The 13,532-nt window shown below is 55.2% G+C and overlaps 1 protein-coding gene across 1 annotated transcript; it reads left to right on the top strand.

The window, feature by feature from the left end:
• Positions 1 to 3,934: 3,934 nt before the first annotated feature.
• On the top strand, positions 3,935 to 9,510 carry RSPO1 (R-spondin 1). The gene is made up of 5 exons (XM_072885019.1): positions 3,935 to 4,057; positions 6,344 to 6,535; positions 7,756 to 7,905; positions 8,336 to 8,524; positions 9,347 to 9,510. Exons 1-5 carry the CDS (start codon positions 3,964 to 3,966, stop codon positions 9,502 to 9,504), a joined length of 783 nt encoding a protein of 260 aa, XP_072741120.1. The 5' UTR covers positions 3,935 to 3,963; the 3' UTR covers positions 9,505 to 9,510.
• The last annotated feature ends 4,022 nt before the right edge of the window (positions 9,511 to 13,532 follow it).

Genomic DNA, 13,532 nt, shown 5'->3' with positions numbered 1-13,532 from the left:
ACGGGCTTGTTGAACGTTTACACAAAGGCAGGTTGGGGAATCTGCCGGCAGCGTGGAGATGGCTGCTGCCGTAAACAACCTCCCCGGAATCGGCCTCTGCCAGCCCTGGGGCTGGGGAGGGCTCGGGGCAATTTGTCCCGGTTGCCGTCCCCCATTCCCGAGCCTGCCGGACGCGGGGCTGGGAGTCTGCTGGGCCCAAACAAAACCTGGTGAACCCCTGCAAAACCACGACTCTTCCTGCAGGCAAAGGCATTTCTGGAACCTGTTCTCCTTGCGTATTTGCACCCCCTAAACAGACTACCAAGAGGAAATTCAAATTCTCTATCCAGCTCCAGGACCTGGAAACCCAAACCCCCCTGCACTCATAGCTGATGTCCAGCCAGCTGTTGACAGCCGACCTGGCAGTTCCCGGGGGTGCATTACTGCTGCTGCTGTAATCCGACTTTGTCCTGCCTCTAGCCCTCACACAAGCATCTGGTCCTTCTCTCCCAGACTCAGTAAACCTTTGGAGAGCCCGTTTACATTACGGATAGCCTGATACATTCAGCAGGAGGCAATATATCAGCAATTTAGTTATTGTGGATTAGGTCTCAAATAGCCCGGGGATATAATGTTGGTCTTTCTCACCTTGTGTGTAGGAGGACTAATGGTAAATTATCTGGATGGTTTACATTTTCTGGTTTGTATTGGAGCTCCCAAGGACCAATTTATCCTGATTGAATTGCAAACAAGGCTTACTGTCATCTCAGATGCAGGGGCCAGGTCTCTCCATAAATGAATTCAGAGCAATTCAGGTTACCCCAAATTCTTCCTGTTGATGGGATAATGGCATAAATCCTGCTAATGTTTAGACTGGAAATTGTTTGCAGCAACCTGAGCTTGACTGATGGCTGCAATAGCAGAAAGAATCAGAATTTGTGTCCTGAGGTGAGGGTGGGAAGAGCTGGAAGCCCAGCCCTTCTGCTGCAGCCTCTGCCGGTGGGCACGCCGCAGAGCCTGTGTGCTTGCAGGGAGCTTTTGAAACATGGGGATCGTGGTAGTGACCCGCCTTGGCACTGGCTTTTCAGCATCCGGGATGCCAGTAGCTTTTCTGTGCTGAGTGGGCAGCTGTGGCCGGAGGCCCAGGCTCTCCTTGGGCTAGAAAGCAAGGAAACAAGGAGGAAAAAGAGCGTGCTTGTCTGGTTTGTGCTCGTGGCCTCAAGGTTTCCTATGGCATTTCCCTGCCCTTGCACTGAACAAGCCCTGAGAGACGGGGTATGTGGCTGCGGCATAAGCTTCACGCTGGCTCTTGGCACGCTGGGGCTGTACTTGCTCCCTAAGAATATCCCTGCTGCTGTCCCCGCACCGAGGGGACTTTGCCTAAACTGTGAGTGTTGTGTAAACACTGCAGGACGCGGAGCGGGTTCAGCGTGTACTTCCTGCGAACGCGCTTCACCTGCAAACCCGCCGTAATTAAAAACAAGGGGCAGCCAGACCAGGGCAGCAGCACCGTGCTCCCTCCAGCGCAGCTAGCGCTCAGCACTAATTTGGGGAGGGTTTGGTCCGTGCTGTGCTGACGCTGCCCCGCTCACCCCAGCCAGCATCCCCAGGGTCCTCTGGCTGTGCCAGACCATGCCATGCCGTGCCATCTGTCCAGAGGGTCCTTCCTCTCCCGGCTGCCCGTGCTGCCTCACCCCCGCACAGGGGAGCCCCGTGCTGTGCCCAGGTCCCTGCACGTGAGCACGGTGTGGAGGGAGGCTGCGGGGCCGGGGTGGGATCCCCTCTCTGCACAGCTCTCCGCTCTGGTAAACACTCCCAACAGCCCAGCTTAAGCACTTGACAGTGTTTATAAAGCAGCTTGCAGCAAACAGACTTGGAAGTGCAGAACAAGTTGGTGTTTACACAAGCGACTAATTATTTATTTGAAAATCCTGTGGATGAGCTGTGGGCTGTAACGACAAGCACATGGGGAGTGCTGTGCTCCTGCCCCAGCAGCGCTCAGCAGAGTTGCAGCAGGGACACGGTGAAAAGTTCAAAGCCATCGGGGCAGGAGGATGATGGCAGTGCTCTGCAGCGCCCGACGGCCCCCAGGCCTCACCAGCACACGTGAGCCAAAGCTGCCATGAGGTTCCCGCTCCGGGGCACATCTCGCATCCAGGCACGTGCTGCTACAAGGCCTGGCGGTACCCAGGTTGCGTCTCCCTGCAGCAGCTGACTCAGATGCTGCCAGCCCACTGCCGCTGCTGTGGGCAGCCCTCTCCGTTCAGGTACTTTGCTGCCATAGCCGTAACCACCCTACAGCTGGGCTGGGGCAGGGGAGCTGCTCCAGCCAGCGGCTCCTCGGCAGGTCCCCACCCCACGGTGGGCATGGGAGGGGGCCGGCACCCCGGGGCCCGTGTCCATCCCGCAGGCAGCGCGCAGGCTGCAGCCGGGCTTCGTTCCAGCACCATCGCCACTGGCCGTTTGGGACATCGGCAATTGCGCAGTTATTATAAAGGGATTTTCTGTTTCATTTGACCTCACAGAGTGAATATTGTCACCTTTATTCCCACACGATGGCAGCTATTGGCGGGGCTTTGCTCTGACAAGCCGCAGAGAGAAGAGTGTGGCCCTGCCTGGCCGTGCCAGAGCTCTCGGTGCAGCCTGGAGGTCACCCGTCCTGCGCGCCAGCCACAGGACACACGGAAAACCACCTCTCGGGTCATTTCCCGGGGGAGCAGCACACTGCTCCGCAGCAGCCCTGCCGGCGCTGCCTCTCTCCTGGAGTCTCTGAGGCTCCAGGGCGAGGACGGGGCACACGGCAGCTCCCGGGCTGGCTGTGCCTGGAGCCCTGTGTGCTGGGCTGCCATCCGGCAATTTCCCGCTGCACTGGGCTTTATTTGCTCTCCAAGAAGTTCAGGCAGAGCAATTGGTTTGTTGCCCGGCCGGTCCTCCTGGCATTGCCGTCTCGTAGCCCTGTCCTGCCACGCATGTTGGGCAACTCACCACCACCGCTTGGCAAGGGCAGCGCAGCCCTTACAGCTGCACTCGCTGCCGAACGCCGGGCAGAACTTCCTCTGCCAGCAGGGCCGTGCGAGAGCCGGCGAGCCCTGGGCAGAGCAGTTCCTGCGCTCGGCCCCGCTTGGCACTGCCTCTGCCCACGCTGGCAGTGCTGACCCTTCCCTGCAGCTCCAGGGGAACGGGAGCTGGGAGGTTTGGAAATTCCCTCCGAGCAGAAACAATCCCGCCCTGTCCCCAGACAGCCCCGTCTCCGGCTTGGGACTGCAGGCTCGCTTTCTGCTCGGCTCGACTACCAGCCCCAGAGGTGCCCACTTGATGGGAAACATCTTGTGTGCTTGGCAGTCCACAGAGGCCATCTGCTACTCGAGGAGGGGCGGCCGAGGGGGACTGGCACTATTTTAAACAAGTTACAGCTATAACCGCGTGCAGCATCGGGCAGATGACAAAGCTGTTTCTACTAGTTAGGTGTGCTAACTGTTATTAAGCCAGGCCGTGACTTGTGGGTGAGGCTGGAGGGCGATTCGCCCCGCGCTGCTCTGGGAGCCGCTGTCTGCCTGCACCCCCCGCACACCGCTCCCCCAGTTTGCCCCATGGCTTCCACGCTCACCCGCCACAGCGCCGAGCCCAGCCCTTGTGGGATCGATGTCGGCTGTCAAGTTAATCTCTTCTCCTCTTCCTTCGCAGTTCCCGGGATTGCACTTGGAAACTGCAAGCAGCTAACGCTCGCTGCCAGAGCCCCCAGATGGGACTAGAGCCAAGCTCCTGCGCTCCGTACGGGGATGAAGGTAGAGCCATGTTACCTGCTACCTAAGCTCGCTGTTGCTGATGTAGATTGTGGATATGGTCCCGTACCAGGCTTCGTGCACAGACTCTCAGCTCTGATCCAGCCTGAGACGTTTTAGCGGCAGCAGAGAGACCCCCAGCTGTGGAGCGGGCTCCTCCGACCACCCTGCGACGGAGGGGCTGCAGCGCTGGAGAGTTACTATGCAGCTTGGACTGTTTGTGGTGGTGGTTTTTCTAAGCTCGATGGATCTAACAGGCAGCAGCAAAGTGGTGAAGGGCAAGAGGCAAAGACGAAGTATGTATGAAACGCTTTTCTTCTCTACTTCTTCTCGTGATGCTGTACGGGTCATGCAGATGGTGAATGTGTTTACCAACAGAGAGCTGGGCAGAGGCTCGGGGTGCCCCGTGAGCCCTTGGAGCTCCCCAAGTCCCACTCCTGTGCAGAGATGTGCACTACCCTCTCCCGCTGGACCTGCCACAGCCCCAGGCCGCAGCCAACTTGCCCTGGCGCCCGCAGGCAGCGCCGGGCAGGGACAGGGAGGATCTACCCCGCAGGCTGTGGCTCGGGGCAGGGACCAGCAAGCGCTGCTCCCCGAGGCCGCGGCCCTCGGGTGAGCTGGCACCCGCGGCAGCTCTCGCAGCCAGAGGAGTTCGCTCTGCAGAGCAGGACGGGGTCGGCCTCCCCCCTTCCCGCAGCGCCCCGGCTGCCATGGCCCCTGCCCGCCTTCGCCCCCGCAAGCACTGAGCGGGCTGGCAGCGGTGCAGGTCCAGCTCCGCACCCCGCCGAGGCTGGCAGCCTCCGGGACCCTCACCAAGGTCAGGTGCCTTCCCGGGAGAAGGGAGCAGCAGAGGGAAGGGAAGGGAGCGTGTGAGCACGAGCCGTGCTTCGCTCCCCATCCGCCTCCCCAGCGCTGCTCTGCCCGCAGGCTCCTGCCCCGCACCCTCCTTTCCCCGCGGCCACCCTGTCCCGCCCGGAGCCCCCCGGCAGGCTCTGCCCTGGGCAGCGGCCACGCACGAGTGTGTCAGGCCGTGGGCAGCCGGGCCGTGGTGCGACCCAAGGTGCACGGGGAGTAGGGGTTTTAATTATCCCTCCAGCCCGGTCGGTCCTTGGCCAGTGCCAGCCCAGGGCTCACGCAGGGCAACCAGGCTGGATCGGCACAAAAGCAGCCACATGGGTTTGTCCTCATTTATGTAAGCTAGTTTTAGAACTGTTTTACATTAAAACTGTTTTAAATTAAGTTATATAAAAATGATTTTATATTAAAACTGGGACTGCTGAGCCCTGTGAGAACAAGGAAAACTTGATGTCATGGCTAATGCTATAAAGTGCAATTTCCAGTGAGGGCCCGGTTTATACCTTTGCCATAGAGGCAGACCTTGGCACCGCGGCCCAGCGCTGCGGAAGGGATGGGGCCCGATTCCCCGAGGGTCCCTGCATACCGGGGGGGCCAGGGCCCAAAATGCTGAGGGGAGGTTCCAGTCCTGACCCAGCAAACCCGCCTGGCATCTGGACACCGAGGGTCCGTGGGGCTGGGGACCCCCGTCTGCTTTCTGCTTCATTTTCTGAGGCTGCGGCAGCCTCTGTGCCCACGGACCCAGCGATGGGGCTGGGACAGGCAGCGGGGGAGCTGCCGGGGTCTCGGGTCACTGCAGGGGGAGAGGAAAGTTTTCGTACCTCTCAGGCTGGCATGTGAACACTGTGGTGCTCCGCGCTTGCTTTTGAAGTGTATCAAACACAGTATTGAAAAGAATACATTTTTAAATACACAGCTTTTCTATAAACAAGGACACTGCTTGCATAATAAACTAATAAAAATAACCTGCATTCTAGCCTGCAAAGAATGCTATTGGTTTCAAAACAAGCAGCATTTTATATGATAATTAAAAGCAGAAAACTCTCAAGACATGGGATTGAGTATTTTTCTTGGACTGAACTTAGGAGCTGAGAACACGTCTCTATTTTGGGGGCAGTGAAATCTCCTGCCAGATATAGTTAACATAAGCGGGGTCAGAGCGAGATGTAGCCTGGGACATGGCCTGGCCTGAAGCGCAGTGCAGAATTAGTCAGACGGTTTCGCTCCAGCACCGTGCGGCTCCGGTCCCCGCTCGTCCTGCAGCGTGCCCGCAGCTCGGCGGGGCGGCACCGCCACTCCAGGACACGGCAGGGAGGCACTGGCCCACCCGGGCACGTGTCCCTCGTGGGCACCGGCCCGGCGCGGCGGCAGGGCTGATGGACAGGGCTGGGAGGCAGGGGGCTGGTGGGGACAGCGCTGGGACTCTGTGGAGAGCCGGTGGCTGCTTCTGGGTCCTGCTCCTCGCTGCTGCCGCTGTCGCGACCCTCACACCTGTGCTCAGTGCGGTGCTGGCACCCATGGGCGTCGGGCACGGGGCCGTGACGCCCAGCCAGAGCGGTGCCGGGAGCCACAGCGAGAGCGTCAGTGCAGCAGGACCCCAGCCCTCGGGCTGCCCTGGTCCCTGCCCTTCCTGCCGGTGGTGCCGGTGTTTTGGGGCCAAACCCAGTGCGTGCAGAGCCCGGCCATGCGGGCGGGCACTAACCGCTGCCTCTCTTTTGCTCTTCCAGTTAGCACCGAGCTGAGTCAGGGCTGTGCCAGAGGCTGCGACCTGTGCTCCGAGTTCAATGGGTGCCTGAGATGTTCCCCCAAACTCTTCATCCTTCTGGAGAGGAATGATATCCGGCAAATTGGGATTTGCCTACCATCTTGTCCACTGGGATACTTCGGCCTTCGCAATACAGACATGAACAAGTGCATCAGTGAGTACGGGGGAGGGAGGGAAAGGGCGAAATGCGGGAGGGTGGTGGTACTTTGCAGTGCTTTGCAGGGGATCGTGCCGCCTCCGGTCAGGGGAGAGGCGATGCTGTGGCTGTATCGAAGGGCAGAAGGCGGTGCTGAGCAGGGCAGCGATTCACCCAGGGAATAACCCCATAATTTATGCCGATGTTGGCTAACGCACCTTGGGTGCCCAGGCACTTCCCTGCCACGGCACTGTGCAGCGTGCAGCCAGGCTGAGATGCTCCTTCCCTTTGACCAGCCGCTAGATACTGCCCGAACCATGCCCTCAGAAGTGGGTAAGCAGCCACTGCCCCCATATCAGCCCTTCCATGCAGGTTTTGACTTGAGTTTTGGCCTTCCAGGTCTTTGAGAGCCTCTGTGGGTCTCTCTGTGCTGCGGGCAGGTGGTGGTAATGGACCGGTGGTCCATTAGAGCAGAGAGACACTGGCAAAGCCTTCAGGGCTGGGTTACCCCGTTGCAGCATGCTCAGCACCACCCAGGTACGCTGGGGATGTGGCATCCTGCAGGACATGTGGGAAGCTCTGTTACCTGGGCTGCCAGACTGGCACCCTCTTTCTTTGGGAGGCAGGAGGAGAAAGGAGATCCTTTCAGCTTTTAAGGTACTGCTCGCACGAGTACCTTTTCTTCTCTCCTCTGCCTGTTCACCGTAGCCAAACAGCTCTCTGAATGAGATCCTTGGCCTGGGGCTGCCTCTTTCAGCCAGAGCACCAGAAAGAAGCTGGACATGGAAAAATGTGATCACTTCCCTGGCAGTTTCACACAAACCACCCTCATGGCCAGATTTCCATCTAACTCCGTTTCTTTGCAGCCTGTACTGTAGCTGCAGCTGGAGCAGTTGATATGGGACTTTATTCTTTGCACTGTCCCACTTTGGCTGACTGACGCCCAAGCTGAACAGCAGCCCAAACCTTTTCCACCCTGCCCGATTTCGATCTGGCAGCGGCTGCTGCTGCCTATGAGAGCTGCAGCACAGCGGCTCTGTCCTGTACCAGGGAATGGTGCAAAGAAAACTGACTTCTATCTGCGTAGCACAACCAGGCCTGGCAGGACGTTCAGAGGCTCGCCCTGGCTGTTGGCAGACCCCCTGGAGCCAGGAGCAAACTCCAGTTAGCAGTCAAGAGCTTCCTGAGTCTTTTGCTCACATCAGACTACATGACGGCTTCGTGTTTTTTTTCCCCAGAATGCAAAATTGAGAACTGTGAGTCCTGTTTCAGTCGAAACTTTTGCACAAAATGTAAGGAAGGTTTGTATTTGCACAAAGGGAGATGTTACGTCACATGCCCCGAAGGCTACTCTGCTGCCAACGGCACCATGGAGTGCAGCAGTCCTGGTAAGTGATGCCCAGGCACCTTTCACTGAGCTTTTTGCGCGTCTGTCGGGCCCAGTCACACCTATTGCTAGGGTTTGGTTTAGATGATAAAACGGACCCCTCAGAGAGGATGGCTCATCGTACCTGTGTCGAGTGGGTGACGGTACAGGCCAGGCCCAGCCCTTCAGAGGGCAAAGCCCTCAGGAAACCAGCCTAGACGGGGAGCAGCACCCCAGCGTTGCTGCCCCGTGTTTGTGAAGTGTGACTCAGAGTTTGTGCGGTACGGCAAGGAAGGGGCTGCCTTGAAAACTTAGGAAGCTGCTGGGGAAACACACATACCCTTCGAGCCTACAGTGGGGGAGAGGTGCGGTGGTGTGCAAGGGCTCCGGGAAGTCCTGAGGCAGCAACGGAGAAACACGAGTTACCGCTGGCCTCTCTTGTTATCTGGCAGCACAATGTGAAATGAGTGAGTGGGGGCCCTGGGGGCCCTGCTCCAAGAAGAGGAAGCTCTGTGGCTTCAAGAAGGGCAACGAAGACCGAACACGGCGGATTCTGCAGGCTCCCTCCGGAGACGCATCCCTGTGTCCTGCCACCACGGAGGTGCGGAGATGCACCGTGCAGAAGAACCAGTGCCCCGAAGGTGAGCAGACGTGGAATATCTCACCATCCCTCCCCAGCATCCTTTGTTTGTCAGGCACAAGTATCGCGCCAATTGTCCAGTATCGTCAACGCGCTGCACATCTCACTACCCCGCTACAGTACAGGGAACACAGCGTGACAGCAGCTAGAAAGACCCCTGGGTGGAACCGGCACAGACCCCCGGGTGGGTGACGCTCAGCACGGCTTGCCACGTGTCCGCGGGCTTTCAGATATTTGAGCTTCTTCCCTGGCCAGAGAGCAGCGAGGCAGCTGAGCAGCCGAAGGTGCACGCCTGTGCACTGCGGAGAGGGGAGTCATCTTCTCCTCTACCAGAATGCTTAGGTCTGTGTTTTTCCCAGGAATTAGAGTGTCTTCAGGATGAATGGTGGTTTGGTCATCCTCTTACGGGATGGACAAGGATTGCAGCTGGGTTGAGTGTTTTGAGGGAAACCAGTTCTGAGCAGTGACTAACACCACAGGGATTAAACAGCCGGGCAGGGGGAGGCAGACACGGCCGATCTGATGCACACAGCGGCGTGCGTTAGCTAAGGGGCTTGGTATGCAGCCGTGGAGAAACGCAAGTGTTAACGCTTCTGCTGGAGACCGACAATTACAAAGCTAAATCCTGATTTGATCCTTCTTCCCTGTTTATATTTAGGCAACAGCTTGCAAGGCAAAGCACAGCCTGGCAGATAGGGCGGCTCTCGGGCACCTCTGTGCGTGGGGAGGGGTGCAGGCCCTTGGGGTCACCCCCAGCAGCAGCGGGCCGTGGGCCAGCTCGCTCTGCCGGAGAGCCTCATGGTGCCCCTTTGCTTTACTGCAGGGAAAAGAAAGAAAAAGGAAGAGCAAGGAAAGCAAGATAATGCGAATGGGAACAGAAATCGGAAAGACACCAAAGACGCTAAGTCTGGCACCAAGAAGAGGAAGAGCAAACAGAGAGGGGCCGCGGTCCCCGCGACGTCCGCTAGCCCTGCCCAGTAGCTGCCCCTTTACGTCACCTGATGGCAAGACTTCATTGCTGCTATGTATATGAAAGCTTTATTGAACCAGAGCACTGCTACACAACACATCCACATGTCCAGAAAGACAGACATATACTCCCAGACTGACCCACAGACCCGACAGAAACCACATACACAATACTTAAGGAGGCTGCCCACACACACACCCCACCCAGGACCACGGAAGGACGCTGCCAAGAAGAGGAGTGGGAGCGCGCACGGAGGGAAGCCCACGTCCCCAGGGGACACTGCGGGGAGGAGAGGCAGAGCATGAGTCCGCGAAGGACCCAGACACAAGACTTCATGACCAAAGGCCTCAACTCGAGACCGGCCGCGTGGCCCCAGCGCAGCACGGCTGCAGCCAGAGGGATGAGACCGGAGCCGCACGGTCGCTCTCCCCAGCCTGGGACCCGGACTCACACAAAGGCAGTGGCCTCTTTCTCTTTCCCCCACCCTTTATTTTGTGTTTTAAGCTGTATGACTTTATCATTGCAAATACATGTTAAACATTTGTGGTAAGAGGTCAGTGGTATCTGCCCTGAATCTGCTTCAAAGAGTTATTTCAAATTAAAAAACAAAAACCAAAATGACAACCAGCTTCCTGAGTGTGTGGTTCATGCCTTGGCCCCTATGGAGGCTGGTGTCCCACAGGACAGAGACTCACTTGTGGAAGGGAAACTCACCAAAGCTTTAAGAAAATCCCAGAAAATGTTGCCAGCTGCACTGCAGCCACAAATCAGCCGTCCTGTGCTCGCAGGACCCCAGCTGTGCTCCGCGGAGCCCCCTGAGGAATTTCCCACTGAAGGATCCAGTTAACATGCAGCAGATTGAGAAAATGAGAGGTTACAACAAACCGCAGGTTGCCGAAACATTGTGACTCTGCTTGTACAGTCACAGCTGCGGGACTCCATCCCGGGCTAGGGACACGCTCGTCCGTCCGCCCGGACACCACCCAGGCGCATAGCAGGAGGGAAGGCAGGCGGGAGGGGGAAGGCACAGTTCGGGCTCTGCAGAAGAGAAGCAAACTTTTAAGTTTGGTAGAAACTGCTGGTCTGCACGTCACTGACGGGAATTCCCTGGATTCAGCACAAGCGCTCCTGCTCTGCAAGAGCCGACACCTGGGCAGAGGAACCGGGACAAGGACGGTGCAGGACAGAGACCTAGCGAGACCCGCGCGGGGCACACGTGAACGCCGCCTTCTCTGCACGGAGAGCTTTACCCTCAGCAGTGTCACGAGGTGGCATACCGCTCAGTTTCCCTTATATTTTAAAACATGCTTCCTCAACATAAATATGTGCAGACATTTAATTCTTCTAGAGTTCAGCAAAAGCCCTCTGGTCCTGAGGGACGGAGCCAGGGGAGGTGCGGTGGCTCCCAGAGGTGTGCCCGGGGTGGATCAGTGACGCGCCGCTGGAGCTCCTAACTCCCCCAGTAAGGTGATGGGCAGGGAAAAGCTCACCCCAAAGCTACACCTGGCAAATACAATCTCCGCTGTGCTTGCTTTCATACCACCTTCTCTGCCCTGCGGTTTTGGAGGGCAGAGAGAGCCAGCAAGTGTGCGGGGACGCCTGCGGGAGAGCCCCCGCTCGCTCCGATGGGTCACCTGCCTGCGCCCGGCAGTCCTGGTCCTCTCCTGCGAAGAGCCAGCGGTTCGTGGCGCCCGCCGAGGACTCTGCTCCAGCAGAGGACACCTAAACTCTCCCGTCGCCCCGTTCGCTTTGTGGCTGGTTTGGCTCAGTGCAGGACGTGGGAGCTGCACAGTTGTTTCAGCTCCAGAGCTGTACCAAGCTCTCCGTGACTGCTCCGCTGGCAGCAAAACCTTTCAGCCCATCATCCACTCTGTGTTTAAGTAAACAAGAAGCCGTTATATCTTTTAAAGGGGATTCCATTTCAGCACAATGATAAACGACCAGCAATACCACGCAGAGAGAAAGAGGTTCTTAAAGTCATCCTTTGAGTTGTTTACGGATGATGTTCGGATGATCCCTGAAAGCCTCCCAGCTGAAAGATCAGATCTCACTTGATTTTCTAGCCTCAGCTAGCCTGTGAGAGAAGTATTTTGTTTGTGCCATGGCGTTGCATGCAAGCAGAACCGTTTTTCCCTTCCGCTTTTTAGCAGCAATAATCAGTAGCCCTTTCATGAACCTCAGCTTGCTAATTCATAAACGACTCCTTCCTCCCTCCTGCTGCAGTATCTCAATCCACTTCTCAACAAGGATTAGAGAGAAGCGAGAGTGCGTTAGTAAGGTTTTACAGACGGAGGCTCTGTTAACTGACTGGATTCCCTACAGTAACTCATGGCAATACTAGCACAACTATTTCAAAACTAAACTGCCTATAATAAATCAACACAACCTATTTTATAGAACTTTCTAGGGTTTTTTAGAAAAACTGACAAACTTCTTTCTGTTGTAGCCTTCTCCCTTCTTTCTTCCTTTTTCACAGCAAAATGGGAAGAAAAAGGGAGCAAGGCAAAGGAAAGTTTAAAATGCATATTAAGAAAACCCAAGATTTTGCAGTATGGGTGATTTTTAAATTAAAGTGTTTTAGAAAAATTAGGAGGAAAATATAAAAAACAGGTCAAATTTCTTTTCTTTTTTTAATCAGCTCGAGAATTACGCTTATTCCCACCCCAAGAGAGCTGGTTCATTTATGGATTTAGAAACATTTTGCCTTTGACTAACAAGGTTTGCACGCTGAGCTCAACAGTCCAAGCCAGAGATTTCCTTAGATAGGTTGATGTCATCTCAACTCACATGCACGTGAACGCTCTCTTTCAGCCCACCAAACAAAATCTGTTGTGGCGTTCTCTCCATGGCATCACTGTAAAATATGCTTCTTTAAACAAATAAATAAATAAATGGGTTTGCTGAACACGCTTTGTTTGCTTTATTCACCAAAACTGGAGTCAAATCCCCACTGACCAAAAATGTCTAGAAAGAGAGAGCCTCTCCTAAGTAACTTCTGTCTACCTGCTACCGTCCAGAAGCCAAACGTACCTATACGGATCATGGCATGGAAACGCTGCCCCGGCTCCTGCGCGCATTCACGTTCTGTGCTCTGACCATCTAGTTGCTGAGCTGGAGCACTAGTTGCTAGATGCACAGACAGACAGACAGATCCTTTGTCAGGAACTCCTTTGCATAGAAGACGTCTTCATTTATACTGTTGAACGAACTGGTGTCTATTCGCTGGACAGACTTCTACTCCAAACCTGCAGTTTCTAGGCAGTTTACTTAGCTTTTGGGTAATTCATCCCACGTAATGGGGAACAAAGCGCAAGGATAATGTATTAACCGCTTACAGTCGTGGGCTTGGAACTGTTTAATTTCTATCATCTCATTCGCTGAGATTTAGGAGGTAAAGCAGACAAATTTCCCCAAACACAGGTTGGTTGTATTATATTCTTATCCTCTCTGTGTCATATAAATCTGTATTTTTCATCAGCTACAGGAGAGTTAAATGTGTGCACACATACTCCTCAAACAGTAATTTACTGGCTTTCTACCCCCATGGAGATGGAGGCAATGTATATACTTCTTAGTTCATGTTTATGTTAAAATGATTTCTCACTCAGAAGAAATCTTACCTTTGATTAAAGGAAATAGAGTAGGATAGTGAAACAGGTTATCCCTAATACTATTATCTGGGTTACATTGTCTGAGAACACTAAAAGGGATATTTTATATATATTTACAGATTTTATTAAGTCAATAGTCTTCACAGAGAGAGATGTTAGGCATAGCATTTTAAGAAAACCGCTATCAAAATTACAGAAATACTAGCTGTATTTAACCAGTCACCAATAACTAAATCACGCCCTTGGCATTTATATACATGATAATATATTACACCCAACGGAATGCCAAACCATAGTTTAGATGGAGCTGCTTGCCAGAATCGCCATGATTTTTGAAGAGCAGCAGGACCTTAGCGGGAAAAAAAGGTAGATAATATATTGTTATTTACAGCACAAGCAAAACCGCCTGGTTAGAACCTCGTCTGCCA

This window comes from Ciconia boyciana, chromosome 21 (assembly GCF_034638445.1).
Source record: "Ciconia boyciana chromosome 21, ASM3463844v1, whole genome shotgun sequence".
Taxonomy (NCBI): Eukaryota; Metazoa; Chordata; class Aves; order Ciconiiformes; family Ciconiidae; genus Ciconia; species Ciconia boyciana.
The sequence above is the reverse complement of the archived record's forward strand: the minus strand, read 5'-3'. Positions and strand labels throughout refer to the sequence as shown.

Excerpts from the sequence above, each read along its gene's own strand:
- RSPO1 (XM_072885019.1), top strand. The coding sequence starts at position 3,964 with ATGCAGCTTGGACTGTTTGTGGTGGTGGTTTTTCTAAGCTCGATGGAT. Across the intron at positions 4,058-6,343 it reads GGGCAAGAGGCAAAGACGAA|TTAGCACCGAGCTGAGTCAG; the intron begins GTATGTATGAAA and ends TTGCTCTTCCAG. Across the intron at positions 6,536-7,755 it reads AGACATGAACAAGTGCATCA|AATGCAAAATTGAGAACTGT; the intron begins GTGAGTACGGGG and ends TTTTTTCCCCAG.